This window comes from Rutilus rutilus (genome assembly GCF_951802725.1).
Source record: "Rutilus rutilus genome assembly, chromosome: 19".
Taxonomy (NCBI): Eukaryota; Metazoa; Chordata; class Actinopteri; order Cypriniformes; family Leuciscidae; genus Rutilus; species Rutilus rutilus.
In genome coordinates this window covers 23,710,848-23,732,436 of record NC_140232.1, presented here as the reverse complement: position 1 = coordinate 23,732,436, position 21,589 = coordinate 23,710,848, and the positions used below count along the sequence as shown (strand labels likewise).

General features: G+C 37.6%; 1 protein-coding gene across 2 annotated transcripts in view; it reads right to left on the bottom strand.

Annotated features, from left to right (window-relative positions):
- The window catches only part of nphp4 (nephronophthisis 4), a 159,493-nt gene that overhangs the window by 16,661 nt on the left and 121,243 nt on the right, over positions 1-21,589 (bottom strand). For both annotated transcript variants that reach the window (XM_084388738.1, XM_084388739.1), the window contains exons 14-19: positions 20,952-21,143; positions 16,373-16,563; positions 12,693-12,853; positions 10,772-10,952; positions 6,138-6,269; positions 311-525 (exon numbers count right to left, since the gene is read on the bottom strand). In XM_084388738.1, coding sequence (XP_084244864.1) covers positions 311-525; positions 6,138-6,269; positions 10,772-10,952; positions 12,693-12,853; positions 16,373-16,563; positions 20,952-21,143 — 1,072 coding nt within the window. The remainder of the gene's footprint in view (positions 1-310; positions 526-6,137; positions 6,270-10,771; positions 10,953-12,692; positions 12,854-16,372; positions 16,564-20,951; positions 21,144-21,589) is intronic.

The window sequence follows — 21,589 nt, the reverse complement described above, 5'->3', positions numbered from 1 at the left end:
CAGATGAAAATTTAACTCATTATTCATAGATCTGCCCTAGTTCACTTTGACACATTCAGGAGATTTCAGATTAGTGAACAAATGACTCATCCGAGCTGAATCAATGAATCATTGAAAGAAACAAAGACTAATGGGTTTGAAATGACATGAAAGTGAGTAAATACTTTTTTTGGGTGAACTATCCCTTTAATATTGACTTTGGAGCGAATGTCAGGATCACATGGTGCACAGCTGTAAAGAACGTCAATCAGCTCATGCTATCAGACAGCTTTTCAATCCAGCTCAACAGAAAACTGTCCTTCTTTCTTACCGTCATGTTTGCGTTATCCTGAAAAGGGGGCGTGGCCTTCTGCTGCTCATGTTGACGGACAGCTGCCATTCTGTCAATCTTCCTCTGGCGCACTTCCTTCACTTCGTCCTGCTGATGCAGTGCGGCTCCACCCACTTCCCTCATGGTGCTTTGTAGCAGTCTGGCCAGCTCGCTGTCAATTTCTGGCAATCGACGGGCTCGTCTGGCATTGCTCGCTGCAACACACGCATATACACACACATAAACAACGTCTTTCGCCCTATGAGACACACATGCTCTCTTTCCTCAGGGGCCACTTTTCAACCTCCATTTGGCCTCGAATCCATCTTCGTCTTTTCCAGTTATCCCTCCCACCCAATGAGACCCGCTTTCAAATATACCTGCTCTGAGATTCACGCTTCAATGCGATTCAACATCACAACTAACATAATCCTGTGATTTAACGCCAATGAAGACAGAACGACAGAGGATCAAAAGACGCAGGATAAAAAAGAGCCCGCCAGTGTTTTTTTCCTAAACCTAAATTCCCACTGTATTCCTTCCTACAGAGAGAGAGAGAGAAAGAGAAAGAGAAAGAGAAAGAGAGAGAGGGAGATCTACATAGCACTGGAGACAATAAGGCCTCTCTGTGATAAAAAAGAACATGTTGAAGCACTCTGTTTATCTCCATCTCATCAGGCTGACATACACACACCCCTGATGCAACTGCCCACTCGTGGCCCAGAGAAATGTTGGAGCCACTGTATTATTTTTCACTGGCTGTGTCTCAGCTATCTTTGCAGGAATTGACATTGTGTGGCATTGATGTCTGCCACAGTCACAGGCAGCCTGCTCTTCAGTGTACAGATAAACCAGAATGGATAGTGATACACACATTCAAACACATTTCAAACAAAAGCACTGAGGCCTGAAACATACTCTACATTCAACAAGATTTGCTTCAGGATGGAGATTATATATGGAACATTAAGTGAAAAATATCCTTACAGTCAAACACATACAAACATACATACATACATACATACATAAATCAGAGGCGTGCTGTCTATATAAGCTGCGAACGTTCTGCATACGCAAGCCATTTGAGAGAATGAGTTCATGGACTCTTAAACGAATTAACACTATAAATTCCCTGTCATTTGAGGTGTAAAATAAAGCTTATATAATAAAATGTTGTTATGCATCGTCATCATTGTTCAGCGCTCATATTGATTTGCTGACATATGGAGGGATAGGTCAATTTCACACTTCCGGGTTTTGGCCTCCAGATTGGCCCACGCTGGGAAAAAGCTTTTTTCTGGTGACGCGATGGCTGAACCTAACAAGAACTAGTTCGGGAATCAAAGTCTTTGTACAAATTAAATATCAGGAAAATGTTTGAACTGTCTTAGTGATTTATTGGTGTGACTAGAAAGCTCTAATTAAAGAGCTAAATTTAAGAACTAATTTGAAACGACAGCGCTAAACTTGGTTATATCACTCTCCATGTCTGTTTGGTGCGGCTGTGCATCATCACACTTCAAGCAGTGTTTTTCGCGATATGCTTGGAAATTCATCGGATGGCAGCTCCTTTCACACACAGATCTGATCCACTGATTCATAATGAGAAGCAGAACTGTTCACACTGTATATTGACGCGTATATGTTTCTGGATATATCTATCAAAAACGGCAACACTTCTGTCATCTCTCAATGATATTTTAGGTGCGTTCCATTCGACCGTAAGTGGACTGTGAAGTGGACTTCACAGTGTATTCCGCCATCTTAGATTCCAATCCGAAGGGAGCGAACATGTTCAGTTCGAAGGGCACTGCGCACGGCATAGGGAATAAGAGAACATCGATACATCACTTCACAGGAGGTGGAGAGCGACGATCACCCAACTGTCATTGCGCACCACGTCACCACCAGTCAGAGCGGTCATAAATAACGTTGGAGGAGTTTACGTATGTGTGTAAGTATTCATACATTTTGTCATTATTATACAAATGACAGTATTTTTAACAGTTATTGGGGTGAATATTACATTTACATATACTATTTCTGTATGTCCTAGGGACTTTATTTATAAACGATGATTATAATGCGGCTGTGTGCAGGAAGAAGGCACACGAGACCGCTATGCAATTATATGACCATTGATTAAAAACACATATACACAGTTAACCAAATAAAAGTTTATTTTAATATTGCATGACAGTTACAGCAGAGCTTCCATTCTGTTAATAGTCAAGTAATAGCAGCAATAGTCTATAGGGGTTATGCGCAACATACTTCCGGGTTCTACAAAACAGATATAACTACTTCCGGTCGTCAGCTACTGAGGTAAACACAGCGTAGGAATGGCGACCTTTTATAGTCGGTGTTTACAGGAGCTACACATTCTATCCATTTCAGATGTACATCGTATTGCCAAACGGACTTCCAGAGCCCCGAGTACTCCGTTAGATAAAGGATTTAAGTTTTTACGCCTCCTCATTTATTCATGATTATGAAGGTATGTAAGTTAGTATATGTAGCTTTTGCTAATGGCACCCGATGTAGAGTTAGCTAACTATCAGTAAGTTAGTTTAGACTTGTATGCTATCATAGTAGTTTAACCTTTTATATTTGCTTGCAGACAATTAAAACAATCAAATGAAGACTGCATTTTATTTTTTTTTATAAAAAAAATTTTTTCTGATACTTAAGCATTCGTGACATTTTAATTAAAACAGAAATAAGAATTGTATTCTAAAAAAAGCGCAAAATAAGTTACCTCAGAGATCATCTACCACTGCAGATGCGTACGGTAATGCAAACCGGAAATGTTTATACCTGTTTTCCGGTTCGAACGTTGCGTGTTCATATCGCATTAAAATTGCGGACGTATCGCCAGAGATAATTAATGCGATATGGCTCAGCTTGTCAGTTAACTACGGCTCTTTGTAGTAAATGCCGCTCCATCTGAAAGCAGGTGATGGCGATTTACTACTAATCAAGGAACCGGTTTTACTGACGAGATGCGAACAACAATCTCACGATTTAAATCGCCCAGCCCTAGTAGGGACCCTGTCGAATGGAACACACCTTTTATCTCATTCACTCACACAAGCTCCTGTCGTCATAATCATCTTAAAATCTATAGTCAGTCTAGTTTGGTTTCGGCTCTGTGTCGGAATTCGGACATCCATGCTCCGCGTGTTTATTTTCTGTTGTGAGTGCACGGGATGAGCTTTCGCTCGTTCTCGTGCGCTCTTTCTTGTCCCGTGAGCGTGCGGTTTCGAGTTCGCTCGAGCCTTACGCTCTTCCGTCTGTGTGTGTTGTGTCCTGTGTAGCACGCGGTTCGTGTTTACATCGGCCGCGTGCTTTCATGTCATGTTTTGTCTTGTTCTGTGTAGCACACAGCTTGTGTTTTACACTAGCTGTGTGCTTTCATGTTGTCATGTTTTGTGTAAACACGTGGCTTATGAGTTTTCATTAGCTGCGTGTTCATGTCTCGTTTTGTGGCTTGTTATTTGTTTTACTGGCCATGTGCTTGTGTTTTCTGTCATGTTTGGTGTGAGCACATGGCTTGTCATGTGTTTCCTTGTGCCATGTGCTCTCCTGTTGATTGTCTAACCCCGCCCACCTTGTTACCTGATTATTGATTCATTTGGCCCACCTGTCCTCCCTCGTTACCTGCTTTGTTTGCTCTCCCTATTTATTCTCCCTCTGTTTGCAGTCCTGTGCTGGTTTGTTGTCGTTTGCATGTCATTTGTACATGTCATGTCACCCTTGTGTGTGCTACCTATGATCTAATCGAGTCATGTTTTCCCCCTCGGGATAGTTTTTGTTTTATTTTTTGATGAATAAAAACCCATCTTCCTGCAATTGAGTCCTCGCTTCATCTCCTCAACCCCCACACCTGACAGTGCCTTGCGAAAGTATTCATATCCCCTTTTTTTCACATTCTGTTTCTGTTGCTGTCTTATGTTATACTACATTAAATTACCGTTTTTTTTTTTTTTTTTCACATCAATCTATACTCCATACACCATAATGACAAAGCAAAACACATTTGTGAGAACTACATTTATTAAAAATGAAAAACTGAAATAAGCACATTGCAAAAGTATCTGTACCCTTAACTCAGTACTTAATTGAAGCACCTTTACAGCCTCAAGTCATTTTGGGTATGATGCGACAAGCTTTGCACATCTGCATTTGGCAATTGTTATTCTTCTCCTCAGATGAGAAGTGCCTGGTTTAATCTGTACATGATGCTTGGAACTGAGGTTCATCAGACCACAGAATCTTGTCCTTTAGGTGTTTTTTTTTTTTTGCACATTCCAAGGTTTTCATGTGCCTTCACTAAGGAGAGGCTACATGCTTCTGTAAACCTTAAATGCAGCAGAATTTTTTTTGTAGTCTTCCCCATTTCTGTGTCGTGCCACAATCCTGTCTCTGAGCTCTACAGGCAGTTCTTTTGACCTCATGGTTTGGTTTTTGCTCTGCTAGGCCTTTTATTAAGAGGTGTGTGCCTTTCTAAATCATACCCATTCAATTGAATTTGCCACAGGTTAACTCCACTCAAACTGTAGTAACATCTACAAGATAAATTGGAATGATCCTGAGCTAAATTCCCAGTTAAGGGTACGAATACTTATGCAATGTAATTATTTATGTGTTTTTATTTTTAATAAATTTGAAAAGTTGTCACAAATCAGTTTTTTGCCTTTTCATTATGGTGTATGAAGTTTAGATTGATGTGGAAAAAAAGTAATTTAAAGTAGTTTAACAAAAGGCAGCAACAACAAAATGTGAAAAAATATATTTCTATAATTATAAGAGATTTTTCTTATTTATTACATTTATAGATCCACAAATTCACTGCATATTTACAGTAGCTGCAGTGTGAGTTGAAGTACGGTCTGTGATGTCATCAACAAAAAGTACAGGAACGTTATCTCGTTCCTAGCAAAAACTAGTGTAATTATTATTCTAGCCTAACTATGCGTGATTATAGAGTTTATCCAATCATAAAAGATCTGTTTTAGGGGTCATAACCCACCAGTGTATAACCACAGCTCTACGCAAGACAAGTACTTGAACACAAATGCTTCTAACTATGCAGGTTTGATTTCACACATCACTGCACTCTAAAATGTGTCAGAATGCAATTCACAATGCATCATAAATGCATAAATACATTTTGCATTCTCAGTATTACTGAAAGATATTCTATAATGGGCATTAAAGTAAATAGTTATCTTGTAATGTTGAATTCATGTCTTTTCAACTATACTGTCATGGCAGAGGAACTTTGAAGACAATCTTGTGAAGCAGGATAGTTAGTTTGTAAAAGCACATTCAGTGTAATGGCACAATATTTGAAGGTCTATCAGGTTTGTTTCCGCTACAGTAGTGCAAGATCGCACATTAACTTTGTAAAACAGCATCAACCACATGCAATTCAGTGGCTATTCTCATGTTTCAGGACTGAGGATTAATGTCTTTCATAACAAGGTAATGAAAAGACTAATATTGTCTTCTCCGAAGACTTTTGCATTCTACATTTCCATATGTCATCGTACTGTGATCCTCTGTTGATCAGAGCAAAAAGACTTATCCTAGCAATGCTGTCATTAAAATGAAGCAGTAATAAGAGAAAAAGAGAGAGAACATAAATAAAAATGGCCACTACAACTAGATAAGGGAACTCTAAGCTAAATCCTCTTCTGGAATTATCAGCAAATCCCATATGATATACTTTTATAAATTCTCTAGAGCTCTAGAATTGCAGAGCTCTTGAGTTCTGGGGATATGAAGTCAAGCTCTGGTGCTTTAGAGAGATGATGTGCTATACCGTTAAGCTGGAGAACCGCTAAAGCAGGGACACTTCCTCCCGCAAAACCCCGAGAGGCATCACTGGGCTGGACCACATGGGAGAGCGATGGAGGAAGAGCCAAAGAACTCTGGGAACTTGACACACTGCCACCTGTTGGAAAGAAGAATCCAAGAAATTTAATTGAGCTCATTCCAAATCAGTTTTGTTTGGTTAAATTCAATTCACATTCATGTCAACGTAAACAAAAAACATTTCATAACATGGTTTTATTACCTATAATTTTCTTTGTTCCTAACATTCTGGGTGATAACATGGTCTAGAATAGATTACTGATTATTCAGAGATGCAGCCATTATTTTTGAAAACAACTACTTTTACAATGTGATTTAATCAGAAATTATTAACTGAATGTTCTTCAAACAAATGTATCAAATACATATTTAATGTATATATACAGTAAAATATGTCCTTAGACAATAAATCATTACTCCATGTAGAGGTTAAAAATATACCCCTTTTAAAATGTAATCATCAATCAATTTTATATACAAACTTAATCCATTTTATAATAATGTTTTATATAAATCTGTATTTTATAAAGACAGACTTTGAGGAGCTAGATTTACCATTAGAGAACGGTTTATTCTGCTTGTAACTGGGCTGATTTAGCTGATTTGAACGTACGACACAGAACGTATTACATTTACACAGAGAGACTGCCACTGCTGTCATTCGGGTGCATTGATGACGACCGACACAATGCGACAAAGGAAGATGCATTTATTGGTGCTTTGCAATGAGAAACGTTCTGTGGTCAAAGAGGACAGGCAGGAATGTTAAACAGGGAGAAATGGTAGGATAGGCGGAGGAGTGAAAAGTAAAACAACAAAAGCAATACTTATACAGAACACCTGAAATCTTGGTTTTTACGTGCATTCTCCTTGGCCAATGACCCTTACCTTCCTGGTTCTCTATCTCTCAACTATGATTGCTGTGCACTGAGAGGCAGTGAATTGTCTAAACTGCAGTATAAGTGCTTTGCTCCCATGGGTTTCACAACAAGCATCAACCGCCCCAAACATTCAATGGGCTTTACCTGTGATTACTGACAGGTGAGAGCTGTAATTACAAGTCTGAGACAAAGGTCAGGCACAGAACAGGGTGATTGAAGGTGGGAGTGGGTGCGTGTTTCAGGGCACTGCCTGTGATTGATTGAAACTTCAATGAAAACAGTAATAGATGGATACATAAGTCAGACATCTACACATTAAGCACACATTTCTTTTGCCAATAAGAAAACAAACGGAGACAAATGTTTCCATTCAGCATTTAAAGAAGAGTATTTAATTTAAGAGCATGATGGTGTTTTGAGACGGTGATTGAGCGAGTGTGTGTTACACCAAAGAACACTGCATTTGATCCCAGGCAGGCAGTGATAAGTGATTATTTATCAATCAAAAAAAAAATGAAATTAACTTCAGACTTTTATGTGTGATCTTATTATAACATTATGTAAATAATTGTTTTATGGCATGTCAGAATTTCATGCCTAGAACAGGGTAAAAGAATAAAATAAGATAAAAATGCGTACCTATAAAAAACTGTATATATATATATATATATATATATATATATACATACATACACACACATATAATTTACCATGAACTTCTGCATAAATTAGTAAATTGATGTGATCTATACACATCATCAAGCAAACAAACACAGTCTACTTAAATAAATTACACATAATTATATGTTTTCATGTCTTTACTGAACACAACGTGTAAACATTCACAGTGCAGGGTGGGAAAAGGGGTGAATCTGTAGGCTAATGAATTCTCTAAAGGCTAATTGGAGTCAGAAGTCAGTTAACCTGGAGTCTGAACAATAAGACGAGATAGAGCTGCCCTACAAAAAAAACACAAAGTTTGCTATTCACAATTCGCATTGAGTGTAAACCATGCCCTTAGACGAAAGAGATCTCAGAATGCCTAAGACTAAGCATAACGTTAAAGAAAGGGTTATAAAAGTATCTTTAAAAGCTGTGAAGTTTGTCAGTACACAGTTAGAGAAACTATCAACAAATGGAAAAGGTCAGCACTTTTGCTGCTCTACATAAGAGTGGGTGTCTGGCAAAGATTCAATGATGTTAAGAAGAGTCCAAAAATATCTGTTAAAGTCTATTTAAATCTATGGAACATCTCTGTTGACGTGTCTATGGCATATAAAATGCTACACAAGAATGAGATGAAATGAGGATTATTTATTTCTTAAACAGATTGTTTGTGTCTATTATTTTATTTAGTTAATGATCAGATCAAGTTTTATGGCCAATTTTTGCAGAAAATCCATAGTAGTTCTCACAAATCCCTCACATACTGTAGGCTACTGTTACACAACCAAAACACTGCATTAAATCACATCAGCATCAGCTGAACAAATTAGGGGTTTGCTGGATTGTTCTGAGAGAAAACAGCATTAATATTAAAGATGACGATTTCAAAGAATTTACATCTTAAGGAATGTAGTCTCTAGAAGTTTGCTCTTAAACCAACAGAGTAGATTTCTCAAGTTCATAGCTTTTTTCAAATTCGCAAACTTTTCAAAGAGTTCAGAAAAACCTTTCATGCACATACTGTACACAACCCAGAACAATTTTGTACAATATTGTGATCCAAAGTGAGCCCTACAGCCCTACAAATCCATAAGAGGACTGTTGAGCGTCCAAAACATTAGCAAGTTTAATCCTTCAAAACATCTGAAATATCATCCAGTTCTTCCTCAGTGAATCCGATAACTTTATACCTGCTGGTTGGCCGTTTTATTATCTTTAGATGCCTCCATTAGACCCCTATTTACCCTGCAGAATACATTTCTATAGCTTTGGAAATCATTTAAACATGGAGCTCTTTTATCTGTAGTGGAGCACATGATGGGATTTCCATTAGGATGCACTTTCTCTTATCTTCTAAATGTAGCTATGTTTTAGAGGAGATAGACAGAAGTCTACTTTGGTCCCTGTTGCAAATGTATACTATTGTTTTTTGTATTTCTTACCATGAAAGGAGAGATAGGGAACGAGGAAATGCGATTTTTCTTTCCTTCTTTTCCTCTCTCCTGTTCCCCATCTCTCTTTTTCTCTACTGAAATCTTCGCCACGCTTATCAAACGTTTGCAGATGAGCAGCGTGGGGGCCAGAGGCAGGCGAATTATAAAATCCTAATCTTTTTTCCCCTCCATCTGGACCTGCGTCTCTCTCTGCTCGGTATAAAGGCATAAAGAATCCGGAGGTGATAGAGCCTGTTGCTACTGTGAGAAGCTTTTGATAGATGCACCAAAACTCTCTGAATTCAGAGATGATGTTTAACCTGTTCAATTAAGTTATCTGTTTCTTTTATGTGGATTTGCTGTGTTCAATTATCCACTTGTCTGTTCGCATCAAGCTGAAATTAAAGAGGATTTCATTAGGAGCTTTTTCCATTGCTTTTTAACAAATGACAATGCCAATCATCACAAGTCCAATTACAAAGAAGCTTCATTAATTCCCAACGACGTGACATGTCCTATCTGAGCAGAACATTTCGAAAAAGTGTGGGATCATGAAGTAAGACATCAATCCATGTGCATTACCCAGAGCGGAAAACTCACAATGTCCCACCTTATCAAAACTTGATGGAACGTATTCAATGGACCGATCAAGCTATTCAAAAGACATTTGCATGTACATAATAACAGCCTTTTTTCCCCAATCCCTCTTTCCTCTGACCAATAATTGTCTTTGCTTTGACCTACTCGATCCTCTGAGGTGCTTTTGATGGATAAACATCTCTGTAAGTCTTAGTGAGTAAACCTCAATCTCTTGTTAATGGCGACCACTCATTAGGATTCAAATAAATGGACAACGCATTAATCCCAGATTGAGATATGGTGTTGAGCAGCTTTTGAGCTTGCCTTGATTTGCCCATTTTGGATGAGTTAATTGATTCCGACCACTGAGAGAAAGAGACAGAGGAAAGCTGATTGGTATCAAGAAACACTTGCATTTTCACTGGGCGTCTAAGAAGGAGCTTAAGCAGATAAACATGAAGATAGCCTGTGAATAGCTTTGATTCAGCTCGGAGTGGAAAACAACTCAAATGTTTAAGGTCACTAATGACAGATGCTTCTTATGCCATAAGTGATGTCTAAGAGAGCTGCTTTCTTGAAATTTTCAGAGGAAAATTAAACACAAAGTGAGTAATTTCTGCACTTACTAGTACCACTGAAATGGAGTCTGTCTATCCGTTTGTCCGTCCAATCATCCATCCATCCATCCATCCATCCATTCATCCATTCATCCATTCATCCATTCATCCATCCATCCATCCATCCATCCAAAACATCATTTTACTTCTACTTTCTAACATTCAAATTTTAGTTACAGTTTGCTACCTTCCTTCAAATTTTCAATTAAATTCTGAATGGCAAACAACCCTGACAAGCAGAGACATGTTTTGATATCACCACAAACCAATATTTAAACTTTGCAGGGAAATAATCTTACAAATGGCTTTCTTATAACAGTCTCTGCATATCAAACTAGAATAGTAGAATAATAGTAGAGCTATCAAAAAATTACACATTACAGCTGGTTAGCACATTATCCTTACCAACGTTTCCAAGCCGCAAATGCAGAATTCCTTTTACAGTAGTGTAGACATTGATGGCTGGAGAGGCGCTGTGCTTGCTGTCATGCCTGCTGGCAAATTTGGCATCCTGTAGGTACTCAGTAGTGATCACTTCCAGCTCATGGCTCACCTGGACGGCTGCACGGCCTTGACGCAGCAAATGCTGCAGAAGTAAACAACAAACATCAATATTAAAGCTGTAAATTTTATGTTTTAAATATACTGTGATTAATTATAAAAAGAAATATGCTAAACATTTTTAATGTTTAGAAATGTGCTAAACAAAAAGGCAATTCTTCATGGTCCCTGAATCAATTTTATTGATCTAACCATGTAAAACAAAAAGACAAACAAAAATAACTAGCAACAAAGACATATGTTGCAGGCTACTGACAAATGCCAACTTCTGACGACCTTGTGGTTGTGTTTGAAGCGCAAATGGACCTTTTGTTCATTCTGAAAAGGTCAGAATCCATGCTAAAGAGGAACAGTCCAATTATGTTGATGTGATTGTATCTATTTCTGGTCTTGTTTTGTTTGAACCTTTATTCAACAGCTGACATCGATGAGAGCTCTAGCCAAGAGACCTGCGGTGGCGAGATCTAACAGACGCAGGTGTCCTGAAGTATGAAATACAGTGTGTCATATTTCATAATTTCGACATGACACTCCCATCTGAGCACACTAAATAATGAATACCGCAGAAAGATTTCGATGTGCAGGGTGACTGTCTGTCTGAGTTAAACAGCTGTGAGAGCTCTGTTTGGCTATTAACGAGGGCAGTATTTGTACCTGTGTCAAAATTCTAAGTATGGCTTGTGGGGTTATTATACACTAACAGGCTGTTGCTTAGCAGAGTATTTGGAGTTGTGTTGTATTATTGTTTTGTCATGGTTTGTGTGGGGTGTGTTGGGTTATTGTAATATTTATTTTGGTGTGCAGTACAATGAGTCTTTGTGTGTTTACATGCATGACCTTATGGAAAATACGTTGACAACATGTAAGGTCATGTAAATGCCTTCATTGGCATTCTGTCAGCTTATTCAGTGAGCACATGTCTGACTTTGTAACAGTTTTGACATCAAGATAATGTCAAAATCATGGTTTCCTTGCAAGTAACTCTGAAAATGAAAACAGTTTTTTTTTTTTTACTCATATCTACTGTAGGGTGACAAGGTTCAAAATCAACACTTGCCAAACATAAAATTAGAGTAAAATTTGCATGCAAAAGTGTGGGGTAGGTAAGATTTTTTTTAAAGTTTTTGAAAGAAGTCTTTTTTATGCTCACCAAGGCTGCATTTATTTGATTATAAATACAGGGAAGATTGAAATATTGTACAATTGTATTACATTTTATTTATTTTAATATATTTTAAATTGTAATTCCTGACAAAGCTAAATTGTCATCAGCCAATTCTCCAGTTTTCAGTGTCATACAGTATAATTCAAAAATCCTTCTAATATGATGATTTGGTGCAAACAATAATTTTACATTTTAACATTTATTATTTTATCTGCATAATATTTTTTGTGGAAACGGTGATAAATTTTTTCAAGGTTCTTTGAGAACAGCATCTATGTGCAATAGAATCTAAATCGTTTGTAACGTTATAATTTCTTTACTGTCGCTTTTGATCAATTTAATGCATCCATGCTTAATAAAAGTATTCATTTACTTTACTTACTGACCCCAAACTTTTTTGACTCGCAAAAGTTTGGGGTCAGTAAGTAAAGTAAATGAATACTTTAATCTTGTAAGCTTTAATAAAGTAAATTAATACAGTAATCACCCACAGACATTTTCAATGCAAAATGCATTTTCATGGCTGCTTAAAATATTTATGGCTGGAACTTAATTCTAATGGGGTAAAAGATCACTTTGGACCCTAATAGGTAATTTTACCTTCAGCTCCACAGCAGCTGAGCCAATCAGCATTAAGGATTCACTGTCCCAGACATCAATCTGCAGAGAGTGGAGCGCCAGGTATCGCAGGAACCACCCCCGCTCACCTGGCTTGAGGAACTGCGGGTCAACTCGGTACTGCAGCTGCAGACCAGGAAAACCTGAGAATGAGGAAAATAAAAGTACAACAAGAAAGAACCATACTGATATCTGTTTAGCCACCAAGCAAAATGTGTGGGAAATTTACATAAATATTTCTGAGCTACAATCCTCTTGCACGCACCACATCCTGTCAGTCATGAATATCAAACACTGGCAGTGCCGCAGGCGCTGATGTTTTCTATATGTTCCCACACATTTCCTCGTGTCTAAAATGATGACAGTAATCAATTCTGAAAGTGCTTGGGTAACACTGCAGTAACATTTATGTTTTTATGCAAAGCTGGAGAAGATCCTGGGACTTCATGTGAAGGGGGCAAGAAAATATTGCCTGCTAGACCTGAGCCGTGATTTAAAGTCAGGAAAAACAAGTGTAAAGGAGTGTAAGGAAGCATTATTGATGTTCTCGAAGGGATGTATGGTAGATACTGGTAGGCCAGAGAGGAATGTGTAAAAAAAAAAAAAAAAACAGAAAAGGAAAAAGAAAAAAAAAAGTAAAGAAGTGCAAGGCTGCTTTTTGATGCATGTTGAGATGTTGGCATACTAGCAAAAAGGGAAGTGCAGTAGTTTAACCATGAAATGTCTATAGTCTGGATGAGGAAAAAGAAAACTAAAATATTAAGTAGAACCTTTGGCCACAGCAAGGATGCATTTAATAGATTAAATGTGACAGGAAAGCCATTTATCATTTTAAAAAAGATTTCTATTTCAAGTAAATGGTGTTATTTTTAACTGTATATTCATCAAAGAATCCTGAAAAATATCTGTGACGAAAAATACACAATCCACAAAAATATTAAGCAGTTCAATATTTGAATCAATTGGTACTTAAGAAACCTTTCTTCTTTTTATTACTTGAAAGTGGTTGTGTTGCTTAAAGTCCCCCTGTAGTCAATAATTGTATCCTTTAAAGCTCATCTTTGATCACCAAAATGACATATTTCAAAGTTTTTTTCCCTGAAAACGTTTTTGAGACTGTCTTTGATTCAGAGCAGTTTTAAGGAGAAAATACTCAGCAATGGTGTTGACTTACCATATAAGACTTACCACATAAACATATAAACAACATCAAAAGCTTGATGTTGTTCATCATCAAAAGGGGGGACCTTTAATATTTTTCTTTCAATTATAAATGTATTTACTGTAACTGTTTATCAATTTAATGCATCCTTAAAGTGTATACATTCAGCCTAGTGTAAAGGGAAAGTGGTAAAGGTCCAAGCACCAATCCCTGTGGGACCCCAGTGGAACAAGGCATGTAAGCCTTTCCAGTTGACTTGGTACCTACTGTCATTCAGGTAGGATATAAACCAGAAAAGTACTGACCTAGAAATGAGCATTTCTACCATCTTAGAGATCAATAGTTTGTTGTTTGCAGCATCAAATGCTGCCAAAAGATCCAGAACAAACAGTATGGACTTAAGCAAGGACATTCTGGTGACGTGTGTTTATGGGAACAACAGCAGTTTGAGTAGACTGACTGGATTTGAAGCCTGATTTATGGGGTCAAGCAGGTTGAGCACAGTCAAAATTGAACACAAATAAACACAACAAACCCTGGATGCATTTTCATTCGTGGCAAAGCAAAACAAGCAAATGCAACACTAATGCTTAATGAAGTCAAAATGTTAAACTGGATGTTGCTTTTACATTGTGCTGCTACTTCAGGCAGAAAGCCAAAAATATTATTTCTTCATTGAAGAGAAGTGCAATGCTCAGCTGAGAATCTGGGATGAGAAGATGTTATGCAACAATAAGTAATTGCACAATAACAGCATCATATCCCACAGGATACAGATGTTCCCTCCACAGACATCAAAAGGCCTTCCACACAATATCATCATCATTCAGGCTGTAATCTTTATGGCACTGTATGGCTCATTGTCTTGTATAGTTGGGCCAGAGGTGAGTCTAAGGGCTGAGTTCTGTGCACTGTGGCATAACGCTTTAACGCCTTATAGCAGGGGTCTTCAATAGGGGGTCTGCAAGACAATCATAATTTTTACTCAAACTAATTTTTGTGAAAAAAAAAAAGAAAGATAAAGGACAAGTAAATGTTTTATTGTTTGTCCCCCATTAAAATGAACTAAAACTGACATGCAATGTACACTGTACATAATTGGTCATTATTTTAATAGCTCTGCATTGTAAACATCAAAACAAAGTGTGTAAATACATTAATGTGGTTCTACATGCATTCTATATTAGGGCTGAGAACTAAACTGACTGCCTTTTATGAATTAAAATTTACATTGAATTGAGGTAGCAAAAAGGATAGAGAATTGCAATGAGGATGGATGACAGACAGACAGACAGACGGATAGATGGATAGATGGTTAGATGGATAGATAGACAGACAGACAGACAGACAGAATGCTATTATAGGCCAGGCTTAAAATGCAACACTCAGTTTTGTACAATGTGTAACGGGTCCCTGCTAAAGGTTTGCACACTCACGCTAGATGTATTTTTTATGTATGATATTACGTCTCTTCTGAAATAAAAAGTCTAAAAGCAGAATGTTAGAGCTGATCCTCTTGTACCCCTGCATCTCTCCGTCATGCTCTCTCGCTCTGTCACTCTCTCATTATCGGTCTCATTTCTTCTGTTCTCTTCCTCCACCACCCTATCTATCTTACTCTTCAACCTTTGTTCTATCTTTATCGTCTATTCCTTCGTTCTTCTCAGGTGTACGCTGCAGGCAAATGAGAGGTTCCCTACTTATTATGAGAAAGAGACATCCTTATGTCATGTATGTATGTTCCACCTCATCGGATAGTTTATCTAGCCAATCAGTAAAGACCATTTTATAAGAATTGCAACAAGTGGTAAAATTGCTGCACAGATTTTCCCTCGGATTGGGACCTTTTTTTTTTTTTTTTCAGTCAAGGAGTTGCTCTCAACATAAATAAATCAATGCATTGAGTTTTAGCCAAGATTTTCATGGTATAACATGATAGCAAAAAGCCCCACTCTGGCTATGGGAAAAGTGCACTTGAGGTGCTCTTAGCTCAACATTTTAAGGTGCTTTAAATTATCGGCCTTTGCCAGTCTGTGAGAAACTATTGATAAAAATAACTCACATCAGGGGCAGGTAATAAGTATTTTTGGCAGCCATACGAACCGACAGAGCCAAAACTGTTTTCTCAGCACTACCAAGTTCATCACAAAGTCACGCCGTTTCTACACTTCTCCTCAGCAGGCTGCTGTGTATGAAGACTCCTTCTTAAAAGCAATTACTGGACTTTGGCCGAAAGCTGTAAAACTATAATTGCTCATTTTTTAGAGCTTTATTCACTAAAACACTGCATGTGTTGCAGTTAAAAACCGCTATAAATGTTTACAGACATTGATCAAATTCATTAGAGCAAAAAGGCCGTGCTTGCAATTTTGATGAGTGCAGTAAATATGCCTTTGTTTTCAGATGATTAGCAAAGATTCTTTTAAAACAAAAGACAACAAGTGAAATAACAAGTGTTGAGCAGAATCATAAAGCATTCGTAGGAGGATGGTAACCATACCAGAGCTGGGTGAGCCGTCCTTGTTGATAAGGGAGAGGACACAGGGGTAATGAGGATTGGAGTTGAGCTTGCTGTTCCTCTCCGGCTCAAGCAGCTTCAGACGCTCTGTGGTGACAGGCTGGAAGCGGTAAAGCTGGAAAGTGAAATGGACAGAGCTGGGCCAGTCTGAATTCACACCAGTTTGAGGGACCCTATGAAGAAACAGATAACTGATTGGCATTGGGGAATGTGGCATTATTGAAAAGCAATGATGACATACGGCCTCTAGTTCATAAATGCCAGAGGAGAACTGGCCCCCGACTGAGCCTGGGTTCTCTCAAGGTTTTTTTTTTCTCCATAGGGTCACCTGATGGAGTTTTAGGACACCATTAGGTCACTTGATGGAGTTTTTCGGTTCCTTGCCACTGTTGCCTTTGGCTTGCTCAGTTGGGGATATTTTGGGGATATTTAATTTGATTTATCAATCAATAAATTCCACTAGAAACAAACCTTGTTGTATTATTTTAATTTAATACTGAGAAGCTGCTTTGATACAATCTGTATTTTGAAAAGCGCTATACAAATATACTTGACATACGTTGAGATACGATTGGATCAGTGAGGACATTGTAAATGACTTGAAAGAAATATTATGTGTGGAGTCGGTCTAAGTACCCCATTATTAGGAGTCACTTGGTGGCGCTTTGTTATGAAGAATCAATCTGAGTGACTCCACAATGATGAACAAGTCTCAGTGACTTGATGATAAAGAGCCAGTCTGAGTGACTCCTTCATAAAGAACCACTATCAGCGATGCAATGATGGAGAGTCAGTTCAAGGCACACTACGATGAAGAATCTGTCTGAGGCACAGCATGACAAACTCCTTTCAACCAGATCAATAGTAACTGATTTAAAGTTTTTTTTTAAATGGTTAGAGGTCATATGACGATGAATCAAAATAAAGATAAGTGTACTATGAAAGCATACAGTAGCTTGCAAAACTAAAAACTCCGTCTCACTTCATTAAAATATTTTATACTTCTGTCATCAGTCAGATGAATGTACTCAAACACAAAATAAATTACTTTTTATGGTAGAACAAAACAAAATGCGGACCTCAATGGAATAAATAAAAAATAGAATATATTACAATATATATAATATATAGCAAAAAATTTTTATAAAAAATAAATAAATGTGGACCTCAATGGGAGAAAAAGTTATAACCCTAAACCTAACATGCAATCACTGCTCTACACTAACACATTCTAGCGCTGCCATTAATAAAGTTAATGGTGAACATATGTCTGACTGAAACGGTTCACTAAATTAAATACAATAAAACAGTATCCTTGTACCAGAGCTTGAAATAATAATGCTTGAAGGTTTCTTTAAGTCAGAAAGAGCAGGTAAATCATAAAACAAACCTTCCCATTTAATCATGTGGAACTTCATCATTTCCTGAAAGCAAAATCAATAACTTTCTTCCAAATTCATTGCACTGTGGCTCTTTCACTAAAGAGAAAAAAACATTAATATTATTTTTTTTATTTTTTTTGTTGGTAAGGCAGGACTTTTGGGGAGAAACAACTTCCTTAAAAACATGATATTTTAAATCAATTTAATTAGCCAGTAATGGTCCACTGCATTTTATGTAAGCAATAACCATCCATCACTGAACTGCTCTGCACCTGAGAGAACACTAGGAGCTCAGAGGCGATGGGTTCACACATTCAAACCTGAAGGTCTAAAAACCAACTTCATGCTGTTACACGAGCAAGAGGATAAACAAAAAATATAAATAATTAAATGAAAGGATATAAATGAATTAATCAAAGTCCTAGGTGACATTTGAGAGCTGACAGGATAATGTGAAGAGTTCGTCGCCATCCTCAGCAGAATGAATTAAAATGGAGGGACAGATTAGGGAGGGATGATTGCTTTCTTTTCTCTTTGTGAGGAAGATTAGCAATCAATCACTCAGAATTAGATAAGGATAGAAACTATTTAGAGTGCGGACAATTGGCAGGCCCACTGAGCGCGATCACATCACAATTCTAGAGTTTAAGTGCTATTCACTCAAAATGTCAGTTCTGACCTCAAAGCCAATCAAATGACTTGAATTCCTCAATTAAAAGAAAAGCAGCTATGCGAGGATTTCACATCAGTATTCATCTGGTAAACAAAGGGATGGAGAGCCCCGCATGATGAGTGGGAAAACTGAGATTTCTAAGAGACACACAAATGTACAATAACTATGTATTTTAGAAGGGAGATTAGTTTAAAAGATAAACCAAACAGTTTTCTTCCTTTACAAAAGAGAAAATGTATTCAGGTATTTCCATCTACCTTTAAAAGCCAATAGGCTAAGTCATGTCGGCTGACTCACCAGTTTTCTTACTGTGTGTTTAGAAAAAAAGAAGTTTCCAACAGCATTCCAGTCGAGAGTATTTAAAAATCTATTGACCTATCAAAGTGACAATGTTCTGTTTATTATAAGTACAAGCTGTAGTTATTACATCTGCCGCTTTAAAGGGGTCATGACATCACATCAAACTTCCCTTGATCTATGTACCATTAAAACATCCTGCAAGTTTCGTAAACCTAATACGTCCTCCCCATTATAAACAAATCATTTATTCAACCAAGCTCCAAATTCAGCTTGTTTGGGTATTTTGATATCTGTGATGTCACACGAGCAAATACATTTGCATATGATTGCTTCAAGAGCAAAATATCAACAAATAGTTTTACATCATCACACCACAGGCCCCACTCATTTGTGTTCAGTCGCTTAATGGCTGATAATTGTCTACTCCAGACACGACTGTGGCGTCAAAAGCAAATAGAACCCATTATAATCACTGACGCTGTCTAAACTGGATGCCCGTTCAATTCCTGACATACTCCACGCGCTTGTGTCGGCTGACAGGTCAAATGGAAGAGTAAAAGAACGTTTTCCTCGATGCGTCCTGTTTAAACATCTCTGTACAGACCTCAGAAGGTCAGGATTCATTTTTAATGGCGTCCCGGATCGCGTTGGAGGATTATATGTTTCGTTCAGAGCATTTGGTTTTATAAACAAGAAACAGTGCAATGGAGATTTTGCAAAGAAACGTTTGTAGAAAAATAAAGCAGCCAACTGCATTGGAATGGACGCAACTACAATGCCAACTGCAAGTATACAATTTCATAATGCTTTGTCTGTAAATGACAATTTTATTTGGTTATTGTTTTCAAAACACTTACTCACATGCAATAGCAAGAGGCTGTTGATACTTTTTCCATGCAATGACATTAGCCAATCATAACAGTGGCTGTTTAATAAAAAGCCTTAAAGGAACCATCCCTTAAAAGCAAATAATTTCAAAATTATTGAAAATAATCATTTTTCCTCACATATGATTTTCATAGCATTGTAAGAGAACCTCAAGGGAAAGTATAGGGCTGTACGGTTTAAAAAAATTACATGTTGTGATAGACTAAATGGTAGCCTTTTGCAATTTACTTATAGCATTAAGCCATATAACTATTTAGGGCCCGAGCACCGATGGTGAGAGGACCCTATTGTTTTTCAATTTTATTTTTCAATTAATTGTACAGCCCACAATTTCTTATTATGTTATTCATTTTTTGTGTTTTTAATCAACTCACAAACCCCTGTTTGGGAACCCTATGATAAATTTATACAGAAAAGGATTTAAGATCATTTTTTGTGCAATTAATCATATTTCATTGTATTAAATGTGTTAAATGATTAGCCCTAAAACCCTAATAATAAATTAATAAATGGATCTCAAGGCTTTAAAAGGCTGAAAGGAAATATATCACCTTCTCCTCCCATTTAAAAAATACAACAACCTGACAGTAAGAGGGATGCAGAGAAAATACAAGAGAAAGAGAGGGAGAGTGTGCTTTAAATCTATCAATGCCTGATTTGAGAACAGAGAGGTGCCCGAATCTGTCACAAGCACACTTGACAAGTGCCGTTTCTTATGTGGACAAGTTAGCATCAATACTTGTGTGATATATGGACATTGGCTGATTGAGGGCGGAGAGAAGTTAGCCAGAGATGCTTGGCCCTGAACCAGAACTTGAAGAGCTGCATTACTATTGAAATAAAGGACCTGACATCTCCTGTTTGATAGCTAGTGTTTCAGCACTGCTCGCAAAGGCTGTAGACTAGAACATACTGCTCCATAACAGACCAGTGAATCTTTCTAAGCAGATTAAGTCACATTGCAATTCATTACTAAAATGCCTATATTATATTACAACATAATACTATTATACAGTTTTATTACATTTTCAATAACAACTGTTGGCTTTTTTTCCCAAACATTGTTTTGAATACTTTTTCCTGGAATACACAAATTACCAACTGAAATAAACAATTAATTTGAATAAAGTACTTAAATGACATTATTCCAGACAAATGATGTTAGGAAAAATTAAACATTCACATTAATTTCCAGTATGTCTGTATTTGTCTGGACAGGTCTACAGGTCGATTCACACTGCACAGCTGGCAGTTTGACTATTCAGACTATTTTATGAAAAATAACTGTCCTGATAAGATGGCCTGACATCAAACATACCTGGTAAAGGCCAGGAACTGCAGGATGAGAGTGTTGGCCTGCAGATGATCCGCTTCTTCTCTCTGGAGGTCAAAGTTGACAGGCTCAGAAGGATCCAAAACCTCAGCCACCTGGTTCTGATGGTCCAGGATCTGAGGAAAACCAGAGGAGAAGAGCTGGGCCAAAGATCTCCGGGAGGTCGATCTGGAGGAGCTGAGATAGAGAAATCGCATATGCACAGCTAAAAATTGGCTGTCAGTAGAATATGCAGTATGTGACATTTCTAATGATATGTTAAGCATTACATAATGTAGTAATGTAGCTTTTTCCAGTACATTCAATTACCTAAGCATTTAATTTACTTACTGAACACCTGCCTTACTGAGCCTTTTTCAGTTCTTTGTGCTTCACTGATCTTCAGTCACAATACTGTAACTGCACACACACCTGAAGCTGCCAAGTGCTGTCAAGACAACATGTGGCAGGCAGCCTACTGTGCGTTATCAGGAACATTCTGTATCTCTTCACAATATGTCACATGTACAATGTTGTAAAAACCCCTTTTATCCACAGCATGATCTGTGTCAAATGTTAAAGGGTACTATGAAATTCTATGGTGTGATCTGGTAATATGTCCTGCTGTGATATCTTAAATGGGA